We start from the raw sequence: 23,687 nt of genomic DNA, 5'->3' as shown, positions 1-23,687 counted from the left end.
ATGATCGGAGTCGGAGTCTGATGAAGGAGAGGACTCATCGGTAGAGTCAACATCCCGCTTCTTCTTCTGCTCCTTCCAGGAAGCCGCTAACGTCTTGCAGTCCTTCCGCAAATGTCCCTTCTTGCCACAGTGGTAACACTGGGCCTTCGACTTCTTCTTCCCGTCACCCCTCTCTGAAGCTACATAAGCCTCGCCTCCATAATGTGCCGGAAGTCGTCTCTGTAATCTCAAGGATGTCTCATGCTCAAGAAGCATCGAGGTCATATGTGTAAAATTAACAGGAGTCGATGATGTCTGCGCCCGCAAAGCATTGGCCACTCCATCAAACTCCGGGGGGAGCTTGTAGAGGACCGTCCCGATGAGATGCGCCTCGGGAAGAGCAGATTGCATGTGCCGAAGCTGGTCCTGTACCTGCGTAACACGAAGAAGAAAAGACTGAATAGTATCTTTCGGCTCAAACTTCATCTGCTGGAGCTGGCCATAAAGTGTGACTGCCCGCATGGTGGAAGGTGCCTCGTACATCTGCTGCAACTTCTGCCATACTTAAGGAGATGTCCTACAGGAGGTAACCGCCGGTAAGACCGCTTTAGAAATACACCGAAGCAACGCCGAGTAAGCACGGGCATCGTCCGAGTCCCATGTGAGCACCGCTTTCTCATAGTTGTCCTCATCAAAGTCTTCAGGAAGAGGAAAAGGACGAAGAGGTCGAGCAATAGCTCCACAGACGATGTACCATAACCGCTTCTGCACAAACCAAGCTTTCATGACAGCACTCCATGTGAGATAATCAGGTCCATGTAACTTATCATCAGTGGAAGTGCACGGAGGAACCATATGGAGAGGATAAGAAGAGAAGTAGAGAAGAGATGGAATTTAGAGAGGAAACACAGCCAAAACACAAGCACAGACTGCAGAAAATGAGGGTTCACATGCAATATAACCCAAAATCTGATCAATAGAAGACAAAATCTGCTGCAGAAAGTCAAAAAATCAGTCAAAAACTGCCAAAAACAGCAAAAACGGCCTGAATTAACAGTCACCCAGCCACGAGAGATGCGGAATCAGCAAAACGCAGGCTGTAAACTTGAGAAAAGTAGGTAGAAAACTGTCGCAAGCAGCTGCAGATGAAAAACGCAGGCAGTAGAGGGTGCGTAGGCAACAGGCGATGGCAAAACTGCAAAAAACGCAGGCTGAAAACAGCCCCAAAACAGGTCGCCTGGCTGCGACAGTAGTCGTCTGATCAGCAGGGGTACAAAACAGTCCTGAAATCAGCAATAAAACACAGCAGAAACACACATCCTGAAAACTGATACCATGTCAAAAGTGGAGCAGCGGTGGAAGCATAAACATGTGCTGAAATAAACTGCTGAAACACAAGACAAAAAGAGAAAAAAAAAGAACATGATACAGATGAGAACTCAGATGTATGCACAGGAAATGGAATCCATATATCCGAACACGAGACAGTCGCATACAACAGTGAGTCACTAGCTACGTGGGCACTGGCACTGGCACTGGCTCCTCTCTCTCCACAGAGTCTCCAGATGGTGAAGATGATGATACTGACTGAGGAGGAGCACTGAGTATAAATAGGCTGAAAAAGTGGGGAGCAATAATGCTGGTCGGACAGCATTAATGCTGCCGATTGGTGCATAAAATGCTCCACTGGCATAAAATGCCACACCAAAAAATACCTAAAATACCTAATAAAAATGCCTCCATTCCGACTGGCCAGTCTAGGGGTACTAGACCTCCCACTGCTACATCATCTACTCCGTCTGTCCCAATGGCTATTAGATATGTGGCACGTGGACAGGCTCAACAACCTATATCCTTCACTACTCCTGCAAGCTTAGTTGATTGATCTGCTAGTGGCTCACCTATTGCACTTTACGCATCCGTTTCTAGGGCATCCATTGTACCTTCCAGGAGCACTTTCCCACCTCACCATACACAATGGTGGCCACACACTTAGCCTTTTCCTTTTTTAGACTTCCATTGCATACCTATATACTCATTGCATTGCACTTAGCTTTGCTTTCTTTTATTTTCAAATTTGTTTTTAAGAGCACATCACTACTCACCTCCACGCTTACAAATTTTGCTCTTTTGAAAGGTTTTGTATTTCACTGTAGGGCCAACATATAGGCTTGCACTAGTGCTTCTTGAGCTAGAGACAAAAGATGTGCATCATTCCTTTCATTTCATAGTTCCATCTACTTGGAGTTTTGATCTTCTAATAGCATGGAGGCTTTCCCTCCCATGGAGAATCGTGCATTCTCTCTCTTAATGTTGTCGTGGTAGTGACTTCTATCCTTGCTCTTCTAGTAGGGATGCTTCATCATCTGTCATGAGGATATGTATTTTTGAAAACCTCACTTAACATGTGGATTAATTTTTAATCACATGATTAAGTAAATGTTGCACATGTAAGGTACAACTGGGATTAACGTAAATTTATGAGCCCAGGACCCGAATAAATCACGGGATGTCAAAGGCAAAGGTTGCTATAAGTTATGCCGCACAAGTACTTGGTAGTATCTGGTACCAAGTATTGGCCGAGGTCATTCATTTGGCTATAAGTATCAATTGGTGACACTAGAGAAGTGGCGTTTCATGGTACCTAACGCCAACCTGATGGTCAACGATGATGCATAGACACTCAAGAATGGAAGTTGCCTAACCAATTTAATTATTGGCCAGTCAATTTATTTTTCAAGGCACCGAAATAATTATTAGATTATTTTTCAGTATTTAAAGACTGAAAATTAATATTTAATTATGAAAAATACTGAAAAAACCATTTGGAAAGGCTACTACTTGTCAAAAATGCCCATGGAAGACTGAAAAACGTCTTTAGAGACTGGAGAAAAGCATTTGTATAAATTCAGCCTGCAACGAGAGGGAGAGGAGATTGTTAGTCTGATTTGCAGCCATTGGATGATCTTCTGAGACAGCCAAGGGCAGAAGAAGACCAATCAACAGTAGGTGACAACATCTATACGCTTTTGAGACAGTGCAGCAGTAGTAGATGACTGATTTTCTTCATTTCTTTGCATCTATACGCTGTTGTGGCAGGGCATCAGCTGCATTTAATTGATTTTCAGTCATTCTTCATGACAAAACTCTAAATTTTCTCTCTCTATAGCTCTCTCTCTCATCTCCCAGCCATTTCACAACCTTGCTCCGAAGATCTCAACATTTGGACCCTTGGAGGCTGATAAATTTCAGATTTCTCCATTGTAAACCCTAATCTACAGCAAAAATTAGGGTTTAGCAGCAGTCTCGAGAAGTGTACCAAAAATTGGAAGCTACAAGACTTGGATTCAACAGGGCTGAAGCTGTTTTTAGCCTATTCAAGTAGAGGGACCAACAAATAATTGAATTTGGGGCATTTTCCATCTCCATCAAAGCGGGTGAAGGCCAATTAAGTGCCCGAATCAAGGGGCAAATCAGATTGAAGACTTGCTGGTCACTTTGACAGGAAGGGGAGTTTGGATTGCGAAGGGGATCGGGAGAATCCCATCGTAAATCAACTTCTTCTTCAATAAAGCTAAAGAAATACTGAAAGGGGTGTCAATTTTGGGGCCAATCGAATGTGCGTTGTCCAAGATCAATAGGTAATTTGTATTTTCAGATTTGCATTTATTGTTTGCTGCTGTAATTAAGTTGTAATCAAGGATTTACCACCCATCCATGGAAGGAAGGCTGGTTACATGGTTCCATTGCCAGGATACCATCAAATCCTTTGAATTGGTGGGCCTGTGGAACTTGATTGCAACTTGGGACTATTGCATGATTGCTGAAATTGTTCTCAGCAATGAATTACAGCAAGCACATCTTCACATGGTGATACGCAATCAAGTGGAGAGGATGCATCACTCCTTGGTCAATCACGTGGTGAAGGGGGAAATGCAACGACTAATGTTGGGCATGGTTCTCAGCATGGACAGCATGCTGAAAATGTGGGAAACGACCCAAATGTTGGCACTTCAATGCATAAAGAGACTAACGACCAACAAGGGGCTGAAGAATTTGATGATAGCTTCAAGGATCGACTGCATACAACAGCAAATTTTTTTGCTGAATTGGCAAAGGATCCCCAGTTTACTTGATTCTTGAATGCCCCAAAGAAGGACAATAAAGGCAAAGAGAAGAAGACACCTTCTACAGCTTCGGGACAGCCACAAGAACCGGAGGAAATGCCTAAGCCTTCTTTAGAAGAACCCAAAATGCCTGATGAGCACAAACAATTGGTATCCATGGGGCAGCAAGTGCAAATGCATGGCCAACTTGGTAGTGCTAATCCATGGAAACATGGGAAGCAAGGCAATTATGCACATGCAAGCATGGGATAGCAAGGATACTTTGGTGGTGGTACCATTTTTCATGCTATGGTTGGACAAGCACCACATACCGGAATGAATGGCACAAATCCCTATGGTATGCAGCAGCCAATGCATGGCTCACAACACCCAATGTATCCGGGTAATGCAAGTGGAATGCCTAATCCCATGTATGGCAGCATAAGCATGATGCTTGGGGCACAAAGCGGGCCATATGGATATGTATTGGCACCCCCAGGGACTGTTGGAGCACAAGGATTTGGTGCTGGTCATGTAGGTGCTTCAGATAGTGGTGGTTTTTATGCAAATACAGCCAATGCACCCTTTTTGCAGCAGCCCATTTATGATAACTTGACTCCCATAGGTCCGCTGAAGGACTATGATGAAGGTGGCAAAAGTATAAAGTTTGAGCATTTCAATGGTGCACAAGATAGGCTGAAAGCACTTGTTTTTATTCAGCAATTTGATATAGCCTATTCTAGAGGAAACTTCACAGAGGCATCGCAAGGCAACCACATTTTTGAAGGGAAATGCATTGCAGTGGTCACTTTAGACAACAAGGGGAGGGGAGTTTGGATTGCGAAGGGAACCGGGAGAATCCCATTGTAAATCAACTTTTTCTTCAATAAAGCTAAAGAAATACCGAACGGGGCGCCAATTTTGGGATCAATCAGGTGTGCATTATCCAAGATCAGTAGGTAAATTTTTATTTTCAGATTTGCATTTATTGTTTGCTGCTATAATTAAGTTGTGATCACGGATTTACCACCCATCCACGGAAGGAAGGTTGGTTATATCATCCTCATCCACATGGTTCTCAACACCACACAAAGTCCGACATCTTCAAGATCCTCTTCCTTCTTTAGCATCGGCATCTAGATTGAAAGGGGACTCCTACCCTTCTTGGTATTCTACAAGTTTCAGCACTTGTCTTCAACATCGCCTTTCGCCCTATTGTACTTTTTGCTATGCATTGCATGATTTCATCATCTTTGTACTAGGACGTCTTGAGGTAAATATTACTTAGGCTCAGTTTTGGGCCTAAGAAGGGATATTGAGCTAAAACACCCTTTACAACTTATTAGTATCTTTAAACAATCCCAAAACACACTTAATTGATGAAAAACACCAATTTGGTGCCTGGTTCGAGAGAATTTCAGCAGTTCCCCAAAACCCTAATTTTTTGGGACACCCTTCAACATCTATAAACAAGCTGCCCTTTATTCGACCTCATCCTTTGGTGCAAATTTCTCACTTTACCATGCTGATTTCAACCATTATCCACCTACCATCTACTATCTAGCCATCACCAATTGAAGCCCATCACTATCCAACCCAAGACAACCTATTTTCAACCATTGCCCTACTATTTAGAGGTCTCCATTTGCTGCGTCGTCATAGCACCTGATTGACATGCGTTCTCAACATCTAGTGCCAAGCAACAAGCTGTTGCCATCTCTCCCACCAAGTGACCACTGCAGTATCCGTGTTTTTACTATTCAACAAGCCATCTACATCAATAAACACCTCTCCTATTGTCGCCTGACTATTCTCTGCATCGACAAGCTATTGCTATCTCTCCCACCAGGCGACCACTACAGTACCTGCGTTTTTGCTATTCAACAAGCCATCTACATCAATAAACACCTCTCCTATGGTCGTTTGGCTATTCCCTGCCTCGGATAATTAGTTTTCAGCTTTCCTCTAGTTGTGCACTGCTGCATTTACTAGATTTCAATCTCTGATTGATGTGTTTTGGTGACTAGCTTACTACCCTTCATTATTCAGCACTCTCATCTCTAACAAGTGGTTACTGCACTTGAAATTCGTCTCTAATGGATATCACTCTCAAACACTGCATTGCTCTGCCCTTGGGCTTTTTGTACACTCTTACATTCATTTACAGCATTTATTTACTTCAGAGTTTCTTCTCTCTGTGTTTGAATTTTGAGTTTTTACATTTTGCATTTTGCATTTTGCGTTCAGGATTTGAGTTTTTCTTGTCTATGTCTGAGTCTTTGTGTTTCAATCTTAGTCGTGTGTGATGTGTTTTCTCAATGCAAACCCTAGCATATCTTCATAGGGGCAACAAAGAGAAGTGTTGCCAATGAACTAGAGTGTTCAAAATATCAGCTCTCCATAGTGTTCATTGCAAATCACGGCTAGGGATTAATCGAGGACGGACGTGCAACATAAAAGAGTCACTCCACATTGGATATTGAGGTGGCTTCATAGAATCAAAGTGAAGAGCATCGATTTGAGCTTGGGCTCTCAAGGCCAATATCTATACAAATCTCAATTGGTGGTTGTCTCATTTTCTATTGAATTGTGCAAGTAGGATTCTATAACCTTACAAATTCCCTATCAACTATACAAAGGGATGTGTGTTGAATAGATTATACTATCCTATGTAGGAATCATTTGATGTAAGTGAGAAATTTGATGTAAGTGCTTTTATTACATCAAATGGTTTTCGTATAATAATTTGATGTAAGTGCTTTTATAGTATGGTCTTAGTTTAATAATTTCATGCAAGTGCTTTTCTAAGGATCTATAAAAAGCACATGCAATTGCAATCCAAGATTCCCAAGTGTGCCATAAGATTTGATTTTGCTACGCAACATTGGACTTGAAATACTTTTTGCAAAATGCATGTTTCATAAGTGAAACACTCACCACCTAAAAAACTAATCATCGTCACTCAAAAACCCGAGATCCCAGATCTAATGTGTCATCTCAAAAACAATGAATGCATTTCTCAAGTAACATCTATGGGCATTCGAGCTACGGGGCAATCTACCATCTTGTATCACCTAGTGATGCAGTAAATAATTATTCTAACCATCTTGTATCACTCAAAGATGGTTAGAACAAACATTTACCATATTGTATCACCTAAACATTTACTGCACCTACAGATGCAGTAAATGTTTCTTCTAACCACCTGCGTATCATCGTGGGAATTTGTAGCTCTACCCAACAGATATGAGGAAAAAAGAACCAAGAGATGTGCTAAAAGAATATGGCAGAGGAATAGAAAGACTGGAAGCTTTTAAAGATGTCCGGCCATGGATTAAGCCCCAAAAAACTGATGAAGAAACAGAAAACAAATCTGGGGAAAGGGAGAGAGCTGTTTATAGATAAATAAAACTAGTAATCGAGAGCCCCATTTCCCCCTGAATTTGTCAGCTTTGACGGTTTTACTGTAAGAGTGAAAACGAAAGCGAAACCACATACCAATGAGCTTTGCTCTGGGATCCATGAAGAGTCGCCGTGGGCGCTGTAGCAGTCTTCCCTAAGGTCCATCGTCTTGCTCATCCCTGCATACAATTTGAAGGCCTGCTTGTTCCCTGTTTCCGGCTGCAGTCTCCGGAGAGAGATCTTTCACCTCTTTTCCACGGTTACTCCAGAACCCTACACCTCGCCCCAAAACCGGAAATGTGGACAATGGACTCGAGCAATGTGAAAAGTTCGTGTTAGATACTGGCTGACAAGGAAGCCTTCTACTCTCTCTCTCTCTCTCTCTCTCTCTCTCTCTCTCTCTCTCTCTCTCTCTTTGCGCTAACAAATTAGGCGCCTTCTGCACTCTCCCTGTCCCTCACACACGCAAGACGCGAGGAAGCATCCCCCACCGACACTCACACGTCTCTCTGTCTCGCTCTCTCTCTCACTCAAATGTTCAAGTCATCGAGGGTTAGAACCCTTAGGGAGCCTAGGTCTTTACAGTAACGGCTATCGCAAGAGTTGCATTTTGGGGCCCTTCCAGCCCCCACACGATAAAGCTTGAAAACAGTATTCGTGATGAGAAGTTCGATTGCGAGAATGGCGGGAAGAGTGTCTGACGTGTAATCGCCCATTAAAGCATTGAGTAGCATTAAGGAAGGGGGCAGCCACGTCACACAAGTGCCACCCTACTCCATGGAGGCAAGAGGAGGTGAGAGGAGGCAGGCAATAGATGTTGATAGATGTCGAGACTAAGGCCGGTTACACATAGCCTTGGATGGCTGGATTATGTGCAAGCTGTCCATTGCTTTGGTTAGACACCAAATTGCGCCCACCACTTACACCAAAAGAGACTTGGCCCATTGGTAATAATGTTGAGGACGTTGGGATTCATGGGGGTTCAATTCTTGTCAATCACATGATTCCCTTTTTGAATCAATGTGTTGTCTTCTTGTGCATTGGGTGCGGCCGAATTTCAGGACAGGGGAGATCCCTTGCCTAGAAGTGTCCGTCGACCACGAAAATCGGGTCCAATGATCTGTTGACACGTGTTACAGCGGACGCCACTTTTTGCACCTCATATCCTGGTGTGTAACCGGCCTAAGAATCGGAGCAAGAAGGTGGCCTACGTTGCTGAAACCATGGAGCTCAACTTCCTTGTGCCTACAGAATATGGTGCAGTAGAAATGGAGACAGTGGAGAAGCAAATGTGTAACGATCTCGGAGTCTTTCTTTTTATAATGTAGCATTTAATTGAAGAGAAATAAGAGCTACATACATCAACCAACTTGTGGTGATGCAACAATCGGGACTTAATTAGAGACCTTCAAGAACTTGTGAAATACCCTATAGTTGGAGTTCTTCTTGCTCAACTCATTGAAAATGAGCAAAATATTGTCCCTACAAAGTGAGAAGTCTAGACTACAATATTTCCTTTCAAAAAGCCTATGTTCCTAATACTCCATACTTGTTTGATCAAGATAACCCTAATTACATCCCATTGTTCTACCCCATTAACTCGTTCGTATTGCCAAAGTCACCAAACATGGCCCCTTCACATTCAATCTTTCCGTGTAGAAGCCTACATTCTCCACCCATTTCATTGCTTTCCACCACAAAGGTATTACTTCTTGGCATTTCTAGAAAAGGTGTTGTAAATATTGCATGCATCTTTTGCATAGCCCACACATTGGAGACAATCTTTTGGACTTCGCCAGGCTCTCCCTAGTTGACCATTTATTCATAATGGTCCTCCATATGGGATTTAGATTAAGGAGCCTACCCCCCAATGTTGCCTTCTCTTCTACCCAAGCACAAACTTTAATCTTTGCTTTGCAGAGGAACCAATTAAATCTCTATTGTTGCATGAGGCCTAGTCTTAATGGGCACCCAAGGTAGTGAAAAACTTCTCCATCTTAATCATCCTCAAGCCATAATCAGCTAGCCAGCAAATGGGGTCATCTAGTCCCAAATGCAACATTTCTATTTTATGCCAACTTAATTAATAGCTTGCAAGCTCGAAGAAGAGCTAGTAAGCATCAAGCCATTCATCCAACTGGTCCTTCTCCACTTCCGCCACATTGGTCTTGTTATTTGCAAAAGAACAGTGTAACAAAGTGTTATGCCTCAAAAACATTAATGACTTTGAGAGTGCTCCTTTGAATTAACCATTCAATGTGATGTATTAAAGGGTTTGTTTTGCTATAGTAAAAAGAAGTGGGGCCAAAAGCTAGCCTAGCCTTATAGACCTTTGCAAAGAAAACTCTTGTGAAAGAGAGTCATTGATGCACTCTTGAGTTGCGGTGTTAGAGAGCAATCTCGTAATGATCCCCACGCATTGGTGCTCAAAGTTGAGAGCTTTCATGGTCAACAAAATGAAATGCTAGCTACTATAGTCATATGCTTTGTTGAAAGTCATATTAATGAGGATTGCCCTTTGACCATTGGCAATCATCCAATTCACCAGGGCAACTAAGTGAAGTATAGCATTCTAGATTCTCCTTTGGTAAATGAAGCCATATTGTCATGGATGGATGATCCTTGCCAATAGAAACTTGAACCTTAGTGCTAGAGTCTTGGCCATCAATTTGTATGATATGTTGAGCATGGTGAGCAATCTCCATTGGCTCATCTTTATGTGGTCAGAAGACTTGGGGATCAGTTTGACAAGCCAACATTTACTTCCGTGGGTACACCTCCCTCCCTCATGCATGCATTAAAGAAAGCTACAAGATCTTTGCCATGCATGCCCCTCAGAGCCTTGTAGGACTTGGCCAACATACCATCCAAACTTAAGGACTTCCAAATCCTTCATCACCTTCAAAGTATACCCCACCTCATCCTCCAAGAAGGGCTTGGTCAGGTGCCATCTGTCCACCTCTAAGATGGCCACTTAGTATCCTCTAAGAAAGGCGGGCAACTTATCATAATCAACTACTCTCGTTGATAATTTGACCAATGATTGATAAGACATGACCAAGCCTTCTTTATTTCCTTCGAGTTGGACAGAAGAGCCCCCTCAGCATCCTCGATTTAGCATGTGAACTCCTTGCTAGCCTTTTTTTTAGGGTTGTGAAATAGAATTCAATGGGATCACCATCACCCTCCACCTCCCATTAGGCTTTGAACTATACTTTTGCAACTTTAATTTGATAGGCATCCTAAGCTTGAAGGAAAACCTCAGTTTCCAACAAAACATTAGAAAGGACAAGATTATTAGGAGAAAAAGTAATAGCATCAAGAAGAGTTGCCCTAGCTCGGGAAGCAAGATACATAGCACGTCTCATTTTACTTGCAGCGATTTCACCATGCTTTTTAGAAGCCCTTATGATTACTGCATTACAAGTGATTTACATTTCAACCAAACTCCAATAGTCTTCTTTTATAGTTTGCCACATGTGCCTCATTTAAGAAAGATGAAGGTAGTGAACCCTAAAGTGGAAGCATAGTGCAGAAGCAAGAGCTATGGTGGAAGGAGCAAGAGCGCGCGTGAGAGAGACAGAGAGAGAGCCACAAGATGTGTGGGAACTCCAACAATCACAATGTGTGCCATGAAGTGACAGTGATGGGCATCCGCCACCTACAATGTACAAGTGTACCGGTATGCGAGTACTATCAATGTAACTAATACACAGGTGGCTAAGCACATGTGCTTTTACCCCCAACAACCTCCCACTTAAAGGCGAATGTGTCCCTAGTGAGGAGAGAACAAGAAAAAAAGTGACAAAGTACAAATGTACATAAGTACAACAGGATGAGGAAAGATGTCATCTCATCCGACGCCCATCAACCTCTTAAGGAAGGCAAAACGCTCTACTAAGAGACTTTTAGTGAGCAGATCTACAGGATTTTGGTCTCTTGAGATCTTGACAAGGTCAACTGACCTGTCCTCAACGACCTCTCTGATGAAGTGGTAACGAACCTCAATGTCTTTCATCTTCGCATGAAAGACGACATTCTTAGCCACAACTGAATAGCACTCATAGAATCCAAATCTGTCTCAAGGTTTGGTTGTGGCGCTTATACATCTTGTAAGCATCAAGGACTTGGGCCACAAGGGCATCATGTGCTGCTATTCTAAGTTGTTTAGTTGGTTGCATAATAACATGAGGCTCCTCTTGAAATATCACCCTACGTACCTCAACGATGTGCTTAGGCTACTTATGCATTTTCTCCTTATGGAAAACAACATGGCTGTGGATAACCTTTTGAGCCTATGGATACCGTAACAATAGCCCAATCTCACCTGCATCCCCATAACTAAGAAAGATATATTTTCTAGACTTAGGATCCAGCTTATTGCGCTTGTCCTTGGATACATAGCAGAAAGCCTCACAACCAAAGATACACAAATGAGCATATGAGGGAGGTTTTCTAGACCATACATCCTTTGCAACCTGATAGTCAAGAGTAGCACATGGGGACTGATTTATCAAGTGTACGGTAGTAGTAACTTCCTTAGCTTGAAAATGTTGTAGTAAGCCTGCCTAGCTAAGCATACTGCAAACTCGCTTCTAAATTATCCTATTCATATGCTCAGCCATACCATTCTAGGTGTGGGGTGTATGGGGCAATCAACTAACACTTAATACCCCTCTCGTCACAAAACTGCTCAAAGGCTTTAGAGACATACTCACCCCCATTATTTGACCTTAGGCATTTCATCCTATACCTAGATTGGTTCTTAACCAAAGCAAGCCAATACTGAAATGTAGCCAAGACTTCCGATTTCTGCGTACTAGGATATTCCCAGACCTTATGCGTATAGTCATCAATGAAAGTAACAAAATACTTCACGCCATGTAACGACTTGCAGGGCATGGGACCACATACATCTGAACTAACAAGAGCCAATGGCTCACTCATACGTGTCACACTAGACTTTTTATGCATGTTACGTGTTTGTGTGGCATACAAACAATGATCACAAGACTCAAAGCACTATAGTCAAGGGATAGAAGATACTACAAATGAGTAAGCATTTTCATTCCTTTCAAGGACATGTGCCCAAGGCGACGATGCCAAAGAGATACATATGAAACTGCATCCACTGCCAAAATATGATCAACTGATCTAGATACGAGTAAGGGTTAGAGAATATTGGACTTAGCACCATTTGCAATGACAAGATTCCCACAGGTAATCTTTCACAAGGATTCACCGAAAGAAACTACATAACCTGCATAATCCAAAGTGTCAATAGAGACAAGGCTCTTCTTGAGAGCTAGTATATCACATACATCATGAATAGCAACCTGAACCAAAAACTGTAGTTGGACATTACCAATACCAACTATCTCCAATCCAAGGTCATTATCCAAATGGACAGATCTAGTCAAACTGTGATAGGAGTGAAACAACTCTCTATGAGGGGTCACATGAAAAGAAGCCCCTGCATCTATTAGCCAACACTATGTATAAGCATTAGTCAGCTTTGAAGTATAAAGAGAAGAAGCTGCAAGTATGAAGTCATCGTCAGAATTAATCTACACAACATTAAAATTTTCAACCTTAACACTGGACGAGCTAGTAGGGGCAATGCTGCGATCATCATTTTTGTCATGTACATTACCCTTGCTCTTTTTTTTTTTGCCCTTATCTTCGAGTATTTTATGGCATTGCGGCCAAATATGCCCTGTTTTCCCACAGTAATGACAAGTCAATGAGAACTTACGACCATGGGACTTATTGCGAGATTGTCCATATGACTGAGAGTCTCTTCCATAACAATCATTACTACTCCTACCATTAATGCCTCTAATTGTCAAAGCATGAGAGGTGCAGGAAGCATCGACATTATTCTTGTTAATCTCTTTAGTCAAGAGTACACCCTCTACATCTTGCAACTATCACTCATCATAGTAGGTATGTTGGCACACATAGTAGTGTGAGAGATATCTCATGATTCAAGTAATGTAACTAAGAGAAACAAGGGAATAGGAGTGTCGTTGAATTCAATCCATGCGAAGATAAATGGCTGATAATGAAATAAAATTCATTTAACTGAGCTAACATAGAAGTGCCCTCCTTCATGTGAAGGTCCATAAGTTGCTTCAGCCAATATATTCGAGAAGCGAGGCTTTGTTTGTCATAGACATTGCGAATCTTTTTCCATAATTCCCATGTGGGCTGCCCATCAGAGACAACATTATAGAACACCTGCTTAGAGAGGGATAATATGATGGTGGACTTACATACATCATCTAATTCAGCCCAATCATCTGCATTAATAAGTTTGGGCAGCATGACACCCTTATGTTTCAAGGGCCTAACTTGCATTTTTTACACTAAAACTTGCCAGATTTGGGCCTTTCAATAACTATATTTGATGCCAACCAACTTGATAATATTAAATATAGCACTGTTAGTCGAGCCACTAGCCATAATGAAGGCAAACAAGTGCATAAACTAACAAAATAAGTTGTTGTAATTACTATGAACATCCCTAAAACCACTACCAAATCAAGTTGAAAACAACAAATAATGAACTTCCACAATACTCAATACAAAGAACTGTCAAATGAAGGTGGCTGCTTGCATAAACAGTGGAGTAAACAACAATTACACTATGCTAAAGATGAAGTACAGTAGTAAGAAATTGATGCAAAAGAGGGGCAATCACTAATATAAGACAAACTGCAACTGCCAGGGAATAGCTCCAACTAGCAGTGAGTGAATATGCAATTGGCACTAAGAACTATCAAAGAATCAATGTGTCAAACTGAGATACATCTCATTGGCATAACCATCATGCATAGAGTGGGTTTCACAAGTAACAAAAAAGACCAATTGCAGGCACAACGGGCTGAGCAAAGTAACAGAAGCTCAATATATAACCAACCAAGATGCATACATCCTTGACCACATCATGACAGAGATATATGTCGTCTTGAGAGGAATGTCAAATCAGCCCACTAAGCATCAACCGCATACATAAAGCATGATAAGAGCATGTACATGTCATCAAGTCCCACGGTCTCACTATAAGACCCTCAAGCTCAATTGCATAACCAAAAGCTTGATGTAATCTCCAAATGTCAAGGAGTAGCTCCCACTGGAATGAAAGTCGAATGCCAGACGAGCAAACAAAGCTCAAAGCATCATGTGGAAGGCATCCATACATCCAATATCCAAGTAGGATATATTCGAGAGCATCCGACCCAAGTAACTTGTAAAGCGCTTTACGAAGTGCCAAATAACCATATATAACAGTGAATGACAATCAATGTTAAGATTTAAAGCTCCAATCTCAGCCCAAATGCAAACCAAGCATGTAACATGAACCATAAGCATTGGTACATCACCCAGAATGATCGGTAAGCACCTGGGAGTAATAGGTATATGCTTTCACTGATAAAATAACATTCGACATGGCTTATTATAGCAATAAAAACCTCTATAAAACCGAGTAAAAGAGTGTTCAAATCAGTCCCAAATCATTACAATACATTGGCATAACATCTCCAAATGATCCGACAGACATCTCGGGAAGCACGAGTGACCTGTAGATAATGAATGAAGTGCTGCCCAGAACTGTGATACAACAAACAGTCATAAAATATGAGCTAGGCTAAACCAAAAGAGCTCCAATTGATGCCCAATGCCAAATACAACGTGCCAAGAGGTGTTGCCCAATGACCGTCAGGGATGCCAAGAGTGCTAAGAGCCTATTAAAGGCTAGAGGAGTGATCGGATTGAGCAAGAGAGCTCATGCCAAGAATAGGCACAAATCACATTGCTTGTCCTGGAGGGGTTGCATAGTGGGCTAAAGCAAATGGGGGGGCAAGCCAAGCTCCAAGGGTTGCCAAAGAAGGCCTAGAAGAGGTGTAATAAGCTCAAATGAACTTGGGAAGAGAGGGGCATCGATACGTACCACATCAAGTTGAATCCATGGCTGCCATTGAAACTATGAGGAGCTGAAGCTTTTCTCCACAAGCTAAAGCAATGTCAGGTTGAGCCCCTTAATGATGATGTAATGGTTCTAATACCAATTGAAGGGAGTGAGCCTTAACATGGAAGCACAAAGTGAAAGCAAGAGCTATGGTGGAAGGAGTAAGAGTAAGAGAGAGAGAGAGAGAGAGTCACAAGATGTGGGAACTCCAACTATCACAATGTGTGATTGGCCTTCCGTTTATTCAAATGCCATTGAAAATTTAAAGAATGAAGTGATAGTGATGGGCATCCACCACCTACAGTAGTGTACAAGTGTGTGGGTATGCAGGTACTGTCAATGTAACTAATACACGCATGGCCATGCATAGGCACCTTTACCCCCAACAAAAGACACATTTAGGCTTAAGGAGGGGAGGGGGCATCAGTAGAGCCTCCACTACACTAAATCCTAAATGTTACTTGGATAGAACAATGATTTATTTGATGGGACCACCTTTGGAACTACCGAAATAGTAGAATTTGAGAATAGCCACCATGCCCCATCATTCACATACACACGATCAAGCCTAGCTAATCTCCAAAGGCTTCCCTTTGATGATTGTGCCACATATAGATAGTTTGAAAATTGCCAAAGCTCAAGTCCACATCAATTTAGTTGATGTGTGCCATGTTTCTTCAAGGATGCTTGCAACATAGCCGTGAATTGTCAACAAAAAGTGCTACGCACATTGACCATGTCAAACCGCAAGCTAGTCGTAACCACCTTATCCCAAACTCCCACATCGATATTAAGAGTGGGCTAGTTTCATGTTGACACTAAACTATTCAAATTCCAATATGTACAGCAAAAAATCAAGGGGATTTGGGAAAGTCATTTTCCCTCCAAAGAAAGCCCAAGCCAAAGAATGGGTTGAAGCTATCAAAAAGTCACATAAGTTCCTCAACAAAGCCAAAAAAACCGTCACAAGAGTGCATCAATATTATTCTTTGAATCCTTGGCTATTGTGCAGGGGGGAGGGATTGGTTGCTTTCCCACTCTAGTCTATTGTCTAGCCAAAGTCTCTTGCACCTCCTTTCTCCTTGAGTCTGGCTTGCCACTTGTCTCAGGCTAGGTGGGGGCTTTGGCCTACTTAGGAGCCTCTGGCTCCACTAGTTGATTTGCCAAGGTTGCATTTAGGGCTCCTTACTTCATTGTCTCCTCCATTTTTTGGGGATAGTCTTTTGCAAAGTGGCAACACTACTCGCACAAATTGCGTACATCTAGGAAGCTCCCAAACTTGATTGGGACCACCACTTTGAAGCCCTTTTGATCATAAAGCTTGAGGTATTCTGCAACATCCTTACATCTATCCCACAACACACAAGCTTTCCTTTTAGATTTGAAGGCACCAAGGGATGAGCCTATGGATGGTATGTACAATAGCCTCCCCATGGTGGCAATGATGGTAACAACCTTGTCATCGAGCCAAATAGGTAGACCAAGGAAAGAAACCCATACGGATCACTCACGTAGTAGCACCACCTTAGGTGAGAAGGATGGGAAACAAGGCATTGCCAAAACTAGGTTACCATTGTAACCAGTAGTGCAACCAAAAACCCATTGCTTCTCTTGAGGAAAACTAAGGAGAACCGTAAAGAAACCCTTATCGATGAAGCAAAATTGTTGCATGAAGGCTCTCCCTTGATAAGTTGTTCACAAACCATCTATTGAAATCTTCTTCTGTTGAAGGCCTGATGCTAGAAGGTGTATTTCACGGTGGATTCCGTGAGGTTTTATGGTGGATTCCGTAAACTTTGTTGATCGGGGCTCATACACAAAGCGGATTCTTTGTGCGAGAAGTTGATGGGGACGCCTATCCTTTTCGGGCGTTTCATTAATTTAGTGTCTACATGGGTGATTCCATAGCGGGTGATTTCGCAAAATACATATTAAATTAATAAACGTTTATGAGGCTCTTATGTCAAAGGGGCAAGATATCTTGATCCAAGTAACGATAACAATCAAAAAGCAATAAATACAAATCAACTAGTGGACAAGGTGCCAAAAAATAATAAGAAGGAGACTGACTAAGGACAATCATGTTCAAGCAAAAGATGGTTACTCAAAGAAAAGAGCCCATTAAATATGAAGGTAAAAACATTTATGGATGGATAAGAAAATATGGTTCATACTGCGCAGATGGCAAAGTGAAAATCCACAAAATAGAAGGGCTCCATTTTACTCAAAAAACTCACTCAATTCCCCTTGTGGATTAGTATGTGTATGCCCCACTTTGTTGATGAGGAAGATGATGCCATAGTGTTATACTCTAAGCCTTACAATAGTTAGTGCATCATGAAAGTTAAAGATTGTTTCCTAGAATGTTATGGGCTTTTGCTTTAATGCTAGGAGGTATACATGTAAAAGATTGCTAGCCAAGAGAGAGTTTGATATGTTGGCATTCCAAGAAGCTAAGATGGGTGACAATTACCTAAAGGGCATTGAGTTAATAATTACATGCCATTCCTCACTCCATTTGGTAGAGGCCAAGGGCATGCTATGCTATTGGTAAGGGCAGATGTAAGGCTCGCACTAATATAGAAATAGGAGGAAGGAGTTGTAGTTAAGGTTGATGTCCATTTGGACAATGTCTGGATGGAAGTATGGTCCATTTATGGGCCCACAGTCTTAATGAGTAGGGCAAGGCTATGGGAGAAAATGTAGCAACAAATGCATCAATATCATAGATTGGAACATGATAGCATATAAAGTGGATGAGTCTCGTAACGGAAGCACAATGACCATGGTCAAAAGGAGGAGCTATGGGAGCTTGTGTAGAAGTCATGATATTAAAGGCACTGCTCATGCAATGGACGATGGAGAAGGGGCAACTTTTACATGGCGTAACAAACATAGAGATCAATCATGGAGACTTATTAGATTAGACAAAGAATATATAAATAATGGAGGGTGTATGGATTGTATCCCAACCCACATTGCAAGTCTTAACAAATGTCCTCAACTTCAATAATTATCCTATTCATGTCTCATGCACTGTTGCTACACCACAATGTTCTAATCTCAGCCCCCCACCTTTCATGTTCAATTTCTATTTTCTAAAAGACCTTAAAATTTTCAAGTCCATGTAAGAGTGTTGGATATGCACCATAAAAGAATTCTACGATCCAATAGAGATGGGTAAGAAGGGGATTGAAGGTTGTCACTTAGCTCACTAGAAAACATGGGAGGAGACAACACAAAGAAATTTGGACACAGCCATTAAGTTCAAATGTAGTATTCTTTCTGCTCTTTCTAAGCATCTTAATGATGGAAATCTTGTTAGTTTTTTAAAGAGAGCTAAACATTACATTAAAATGGAAGAGGAACATAAAGCTATAGTTGTCAAATGTAGCTTGAGGAAAATGTTTAATTAGTGAGGGATGATCCCATGCCGATATACTTTAGAGTGCTTCAAAATATGCAAATGAGGGAGTCTATAATAATAATAGAGGATGAGGAGGGGAATAAGTACACATATGAAGTCTTTATTGTTAGGGTGTTTGTAAGACACTTATTGGGAATTGTTACAAAGCCTTTGATTGTAGAAAGAGAGTATGAAGATGGTCTAAAGCAATTGCTAGACCTAGTGGGAATGAGGTAATTGAAAAGGAGTGTGCCATGCTATTGGCCAAACCATTCTTCATAGAGGACTTGCATTTCATAATAGTGTTAAAAAAAGGCAAATCTTTCAACCAAGGTTCACCAAGCTTTATGGGAAGTACTTGGATCGTCATTTGTAAATTAGTGCATGAGGGGAGGACAAATACAAATATATATAAATGAAAGAAGAATCAAACTCCTTCCCAAAACTCTAGTTTGGTCCAAGTGTGGGGCAAGGGCATTCATTAATAATGTTGAAAGTGACATACATACTGATGGTGAAGGGGAGCTACGGAGCTCTACCCCGAGACCTACGGACTGCTTATGATCAAGCGTTTCAAGCCGAGCGGCCATGGTTACCTCTCACATAACCGACGCGCAATGCCTACCTTACGGGTGTAGTGAGCTTACCTTGATGCTCGATCAAGTTCCCTCCTCTCTCTTGCACTCCGGTAGCTCCACGATCCTTGTGGCAAGCTCAAGCCCTCTCCGTCAAGCTCCATCCTCCATAGCCGCACGAGAAAAAAGAAGAGAAGATGAAGAGAGAAGATGGGGAGCTTCTTCTCCACGATCCCTCACTCTCACACACTCACTCCCTCACTCCCTCATACTCCCTCAATCCCTCACTCAAGCACAAGCAATAATGCAAGAAATAAGAGAAGAAGAAGAAGAAGCTTTGGCCACACACAAGAATGAGCTTCTCATTCACTTTTCAACTTTATATACAAAACCCTAAATCCCTTTTGGGCGGTCATCCCCTTATCCCCTTTTTTACATGGCCGGCCGTGGCCTAGGCCCTTTTTCCCATTGTCCTCCTATCTTCCTAGCTTCCTTCCTACTGCCTATCTACCTTTACAAATTGTACGGGTGAGAGCCCAACGCTCCTTGAATTAAATCATGATGCGCTTGCGCTCTTTTACAAAAGTATTGACTTGCGCTTTTCCTTGCGCGCCTTTCTCCCTTATTTATGACTTTTCTGCGCTTCTTGTGTTTCTAGATTTTCCTTGTGCACCTTTGTCTTCAGTTTCACTTTTCCTTGGCCTTTGTCTTCTGCTTTAGCTTTTCCAGATTTTCCACCTTGTTCGTCTACCGGTTCACATTACCCCCCTCCTAGACGAGTGCCAATCCCATGGCACTCACCGTCGTAGGTAGCAGGCTTTGGCATGCACTGAAGACGTGGGTGGAAGGGACATCGGTGGTTGGCGTGGAGGAGTGTTGGTGGTGGTGTGGAGGAAGGTCATTGAGGGCACGTTGGTGGCCTAGGTAGCTGGTGGTAGGGTTGTTGGATTTGGTGGTAGGGCTGTTCTTTGTTGGGGATTGCACTGATGGCCAGCACAAGTGTTGGTTTGTTGGGGATTCTGCACATGACGATTCTTGGCAGGCTTGCAGGATGATAAAGGATAAGAATTCAGAGTTGGGTGTCAATGAAGAGCGAACGACACTTTCATTGGAGTCTTCAATACGTGCAATTGAAAACCTCTCATAGGCGGTCTCTCCCTAGGGGTAGTTCTAGTCTTCTCTATCGTGCACAAGACATAGTTCAATTAGTTGGGGAGACAGGTTGAACTCTAAGCAAGCTGAGAGTTTTGTTCTGCACTTAAGGACCCAAACTGTGTATATGTTTTGGTACAGATATTATGTGAGTGCTTGTGCATACTTAGATATTACGTAGTTAGAAGACCGCGGGCTGGTTTCTCGTAACAATGTGTGGATGAAGCAAAGTTGTCCATGTTGAGAAGAAGTACACGTGAAGGTGTATGAGAAATCCTTTGCATTGTGACTGCACGACGTTCCAAAATCTATGCCAATGGTGGGTCCATCATTGAGTTTTCCTTCTGCTTAATTTGGTTCAATCATGGTAGCCATCAATAGGCAAATGGTCGGCTACATCAAGCATGTTGGTCCATCCAACCATCGAAGTATGCAAAAGCTCCTGAAGCTGCTGTAGTGGTGTCCTATCTGACTCAGGGAAAAATTCCTGGTCATTAGCGGATGTCGTGGATGATCTTCTTTAGCTGGGTAGCCATTCACTAAGTCATGATCATAGCTTGCAAGAGAAAGTTGTGCACTCCCTAAGGGGTGTGTTTGTCTCACGATGTGGTGTAAGTGCATGTGTAGTGGAACTGGGAGATGGGTTTAACCTTGGGTAAGCCCTTGGTAATGTCCCACACTTGAGGACCTAGTTCGTGTGTTGTTGGAGATACAATGCAAAACTTAGGGTGACAGGTCTGGAAGTCCTGCCCTTGATGTGCCCTAAGCGTGAAGTGGGGGAGAGGCTAGGTATAAACCCTAGGTGTAGTGAGTGAAGTGAGCCCTCGTGCTTTTTTCTTTTCTCTTTTTCTTTTTCTTCTCTTTTTTTTTTGAAGAATTGCATACAAGGAAGATGTCCTGGCTAATGCCTATCACCTTCAGCTGGATTACGAGGCGGTCGCAAGCATTGGGATAGGAATGCACGATTTTGTAGATATTCTTTAATACTGGCCTGGGCCTTCAAAGGTGTGGATGACAAGAAAGGATGATTGCACCTTGTGAAGCGGGTATCACTCATATCCTCTAGGATTTCTAGGCAAAAGGAGGGAAGCAGGGTTGCCCTCATCATTAGTTTAGTCATGGCTCTACTATCTATCCCTAGGTTGATGTCAAAAAAGAGTGGAGGGAGGTGGGCTTCCTCGGCTGTGGGTCTCTGCATTAGTAGGAACTTGATAAGCCTAAGATAATTATAGGTAGTTAAGAAGGCTGGATCTGGGCAAGAAGAAAAATCTGCCGAGGAAGCGGTTGATAGATGGGAGGAGATCTTCTAACCTAAAGACTAGGCATTCCTCGGGGCTCCAGGCATTAACATTATATATCTTAGAAAATTCAAAATCCCCATGAATATTTCGATCATAGTCAACTCCATGCCTACGAGGGTAGAGCATGTAGATGGGGCCGTTGCGTTCTTCAGGGAGCGAGTTGCAAAAGGCGGTCCAGATGTCAAAATTGGTATCCCAAATCCTCCTCCGCCACTTCGGCTGTGCCTCTAGCCTTGGACAGTTTTGGGAACCCTGTTTACCTTGTCTTGCCAGTAGTCTTCAGGCTCTTGCCTCCATTTGGTTATTATGAGGCTTCTTTCCCCTATGCACCTGTTTGCAAGATCATTAGCTAGATCCTTGATCTTGACTAGAATACCTAGAGGCAAAGCATGGTCCAGAGAGAGTGGATAAGCAAATGAAAGTTCAAACGGCCTCGTCTGGAACTCCTGTTGACACCATATGACTGATTCCTGAGGCCAATCGATAGGATGGGGATCCCCCCGTAGTGGCACAGGCTCTTCAGGGAATTGTCTTGGCAGTGATCATGCTCTGCATTGGGCTTCCTCTGCTAGTTCTTATCTTCTTCTTTTGGTTGCCACAATGTGCTCGTGCATATGGGTATCTTCGGGCTCTTCAGGCAGGAGGTCTGGTAGAGGTTGACTGGGCATTCTTTATTGGTCTTCTTCAGCATCCTGCTCAAAGTTCGGACCCTCTTCGACATTCTGCTCGACAACTGATGGAACCACTTGTGGTGGTGGTGGTGGCTGCTCATGCTCTTCAAACCCAAGTTCCTTAAGCTCAACTGTGGAGAGGCTGGCACGACGTAGGTAGTGAAATTGTTTCTCTTTTGTGATTCCTGTACCTGTTGGAAGCTCCCATTCTTGAAGGCCATACTTTAGTGCTCAGGTGGTCAGTTCTAGCTTCCTTCTTACCTTATCTACTGAATCATTGCCCTCCGCATGGGTGACGTGTAGTATTGTGCTGAGAAAGGCTTGCCTTTGTGTGTTGGCACATACATCAGTAGCTTTTGCCTTGGACTCTACAAGCACTCTCTCGCACTCAGCTACCGCCAACCATTCTGTTAAATCCCTAACTCTTTCAAAATTGTTTCTTTCCCACTCACTGGCTCTCTCGTCCATCTTCTTTCTTCCCTCCTCCAGCTCACTTGCCAAGGTTGTCACAACCTGCTGTGTTGCTCATTCGTTAAGAACCAGAGTTGGTTCCTTTTCCTAGATTCTCGAGCCAGTTGTTCTTCAGCAATTTCTTTTGCCTGATTTGCAATGCTGAATCTTTTTTCTGCCTCAGCAAATAGCTCTAACTTTTCTTGCACAAGTTGCTCGTGACTTTGGATCTTTGTGAAATGCAATCTTCTTTGGGTGAAGGCCATGGCCGTGAGGGCCTCTATGTCTCCCCTGGTAATCTCCAATGCATCTTGCAGTCGTTGTGCCTCATTCTGTAGCCTTTGTGCTTCTGCTGCGGGAACTCTTGGCCTTTCCTGTTCTAGGAACTCTATTTCACTCTCTAATCTGTTTTGTTCTTCAAGTTCATACCATAGCTGGAAAGTTATGGCATCTTCTTGTTGCTCACTTGGCTCGCCCTCCTGAGCTTCTATTTGTATGTACCTTTCTAGTTCGGCAATTCTCTGTTGCAAGTCAGCATACTACTGCACTAGTAACTTCAAGCTTCATTGTTCTACCACCAGGTTTTGCTCTTCATCTTCCAGCCTCCTTTGTCTTAGGCGGCTCTCAATGTCCTGGGCTTCCTTGGTCTTTGTTTCCAGCTGATCTTGTAGAG

General features: G+C 42.7%; 1 protein-coding gene across 6 annotated transcripts in view; it reads right to left on the bottom strand.

Moving 5' to 3' along the window:
* LOC148038399 (uncharacterized) overlaps positions 1 to 8,196 on the bottom strand; it is a 121,525-nt gene extending 113,329 nt beyond the window's left edge. For 3 of the 6 annotated variants that reach the window (XR_015689481.1, XR_015689482.1, XR_015689483.1), the window contains exon 1: positions 7,584 to 8,195. Coding sequence is in view for 1 of the 6 variants with exons in the window: in XM_087671492.1 (XP_087527618.1) it covers positions 7,584 to 7,664 (81 nt within the window). In the remaining 5 variants the exon portion in view is untranslated. Of the gene's footprint in view, positions 1 to 7,583 lie in introns of all 6 variants that reach the window. The other 3 variants (XR_015689485.1, XM_087671492.1, XR_015689484.1) reach the window with 2 other exon arrangements.
* Positions 8,197 to 23,687: the final 15,491 nt, after the last annotated feature.

This window comes from Lygodium microphyllum, chromosome 3 (assembly GCF_053477565.2).
Source record: "Lygodium microphyllum isolate KBCC chromosome 3, Lygodium_microphyllum_v1.1.10, whole genome shotgun sequence".
Taxonomy (NCBI): domain Eukaryota; kingdom Viridiplantae; phylum Streptophyta; class Polypodiopsida; order Schizaeales; family Lygodiaceae; genus Lygodium; species Lygodium microphyllum.
This window is presented reverse-complemented; position numbering and strand designations above follow the sequence as displayed.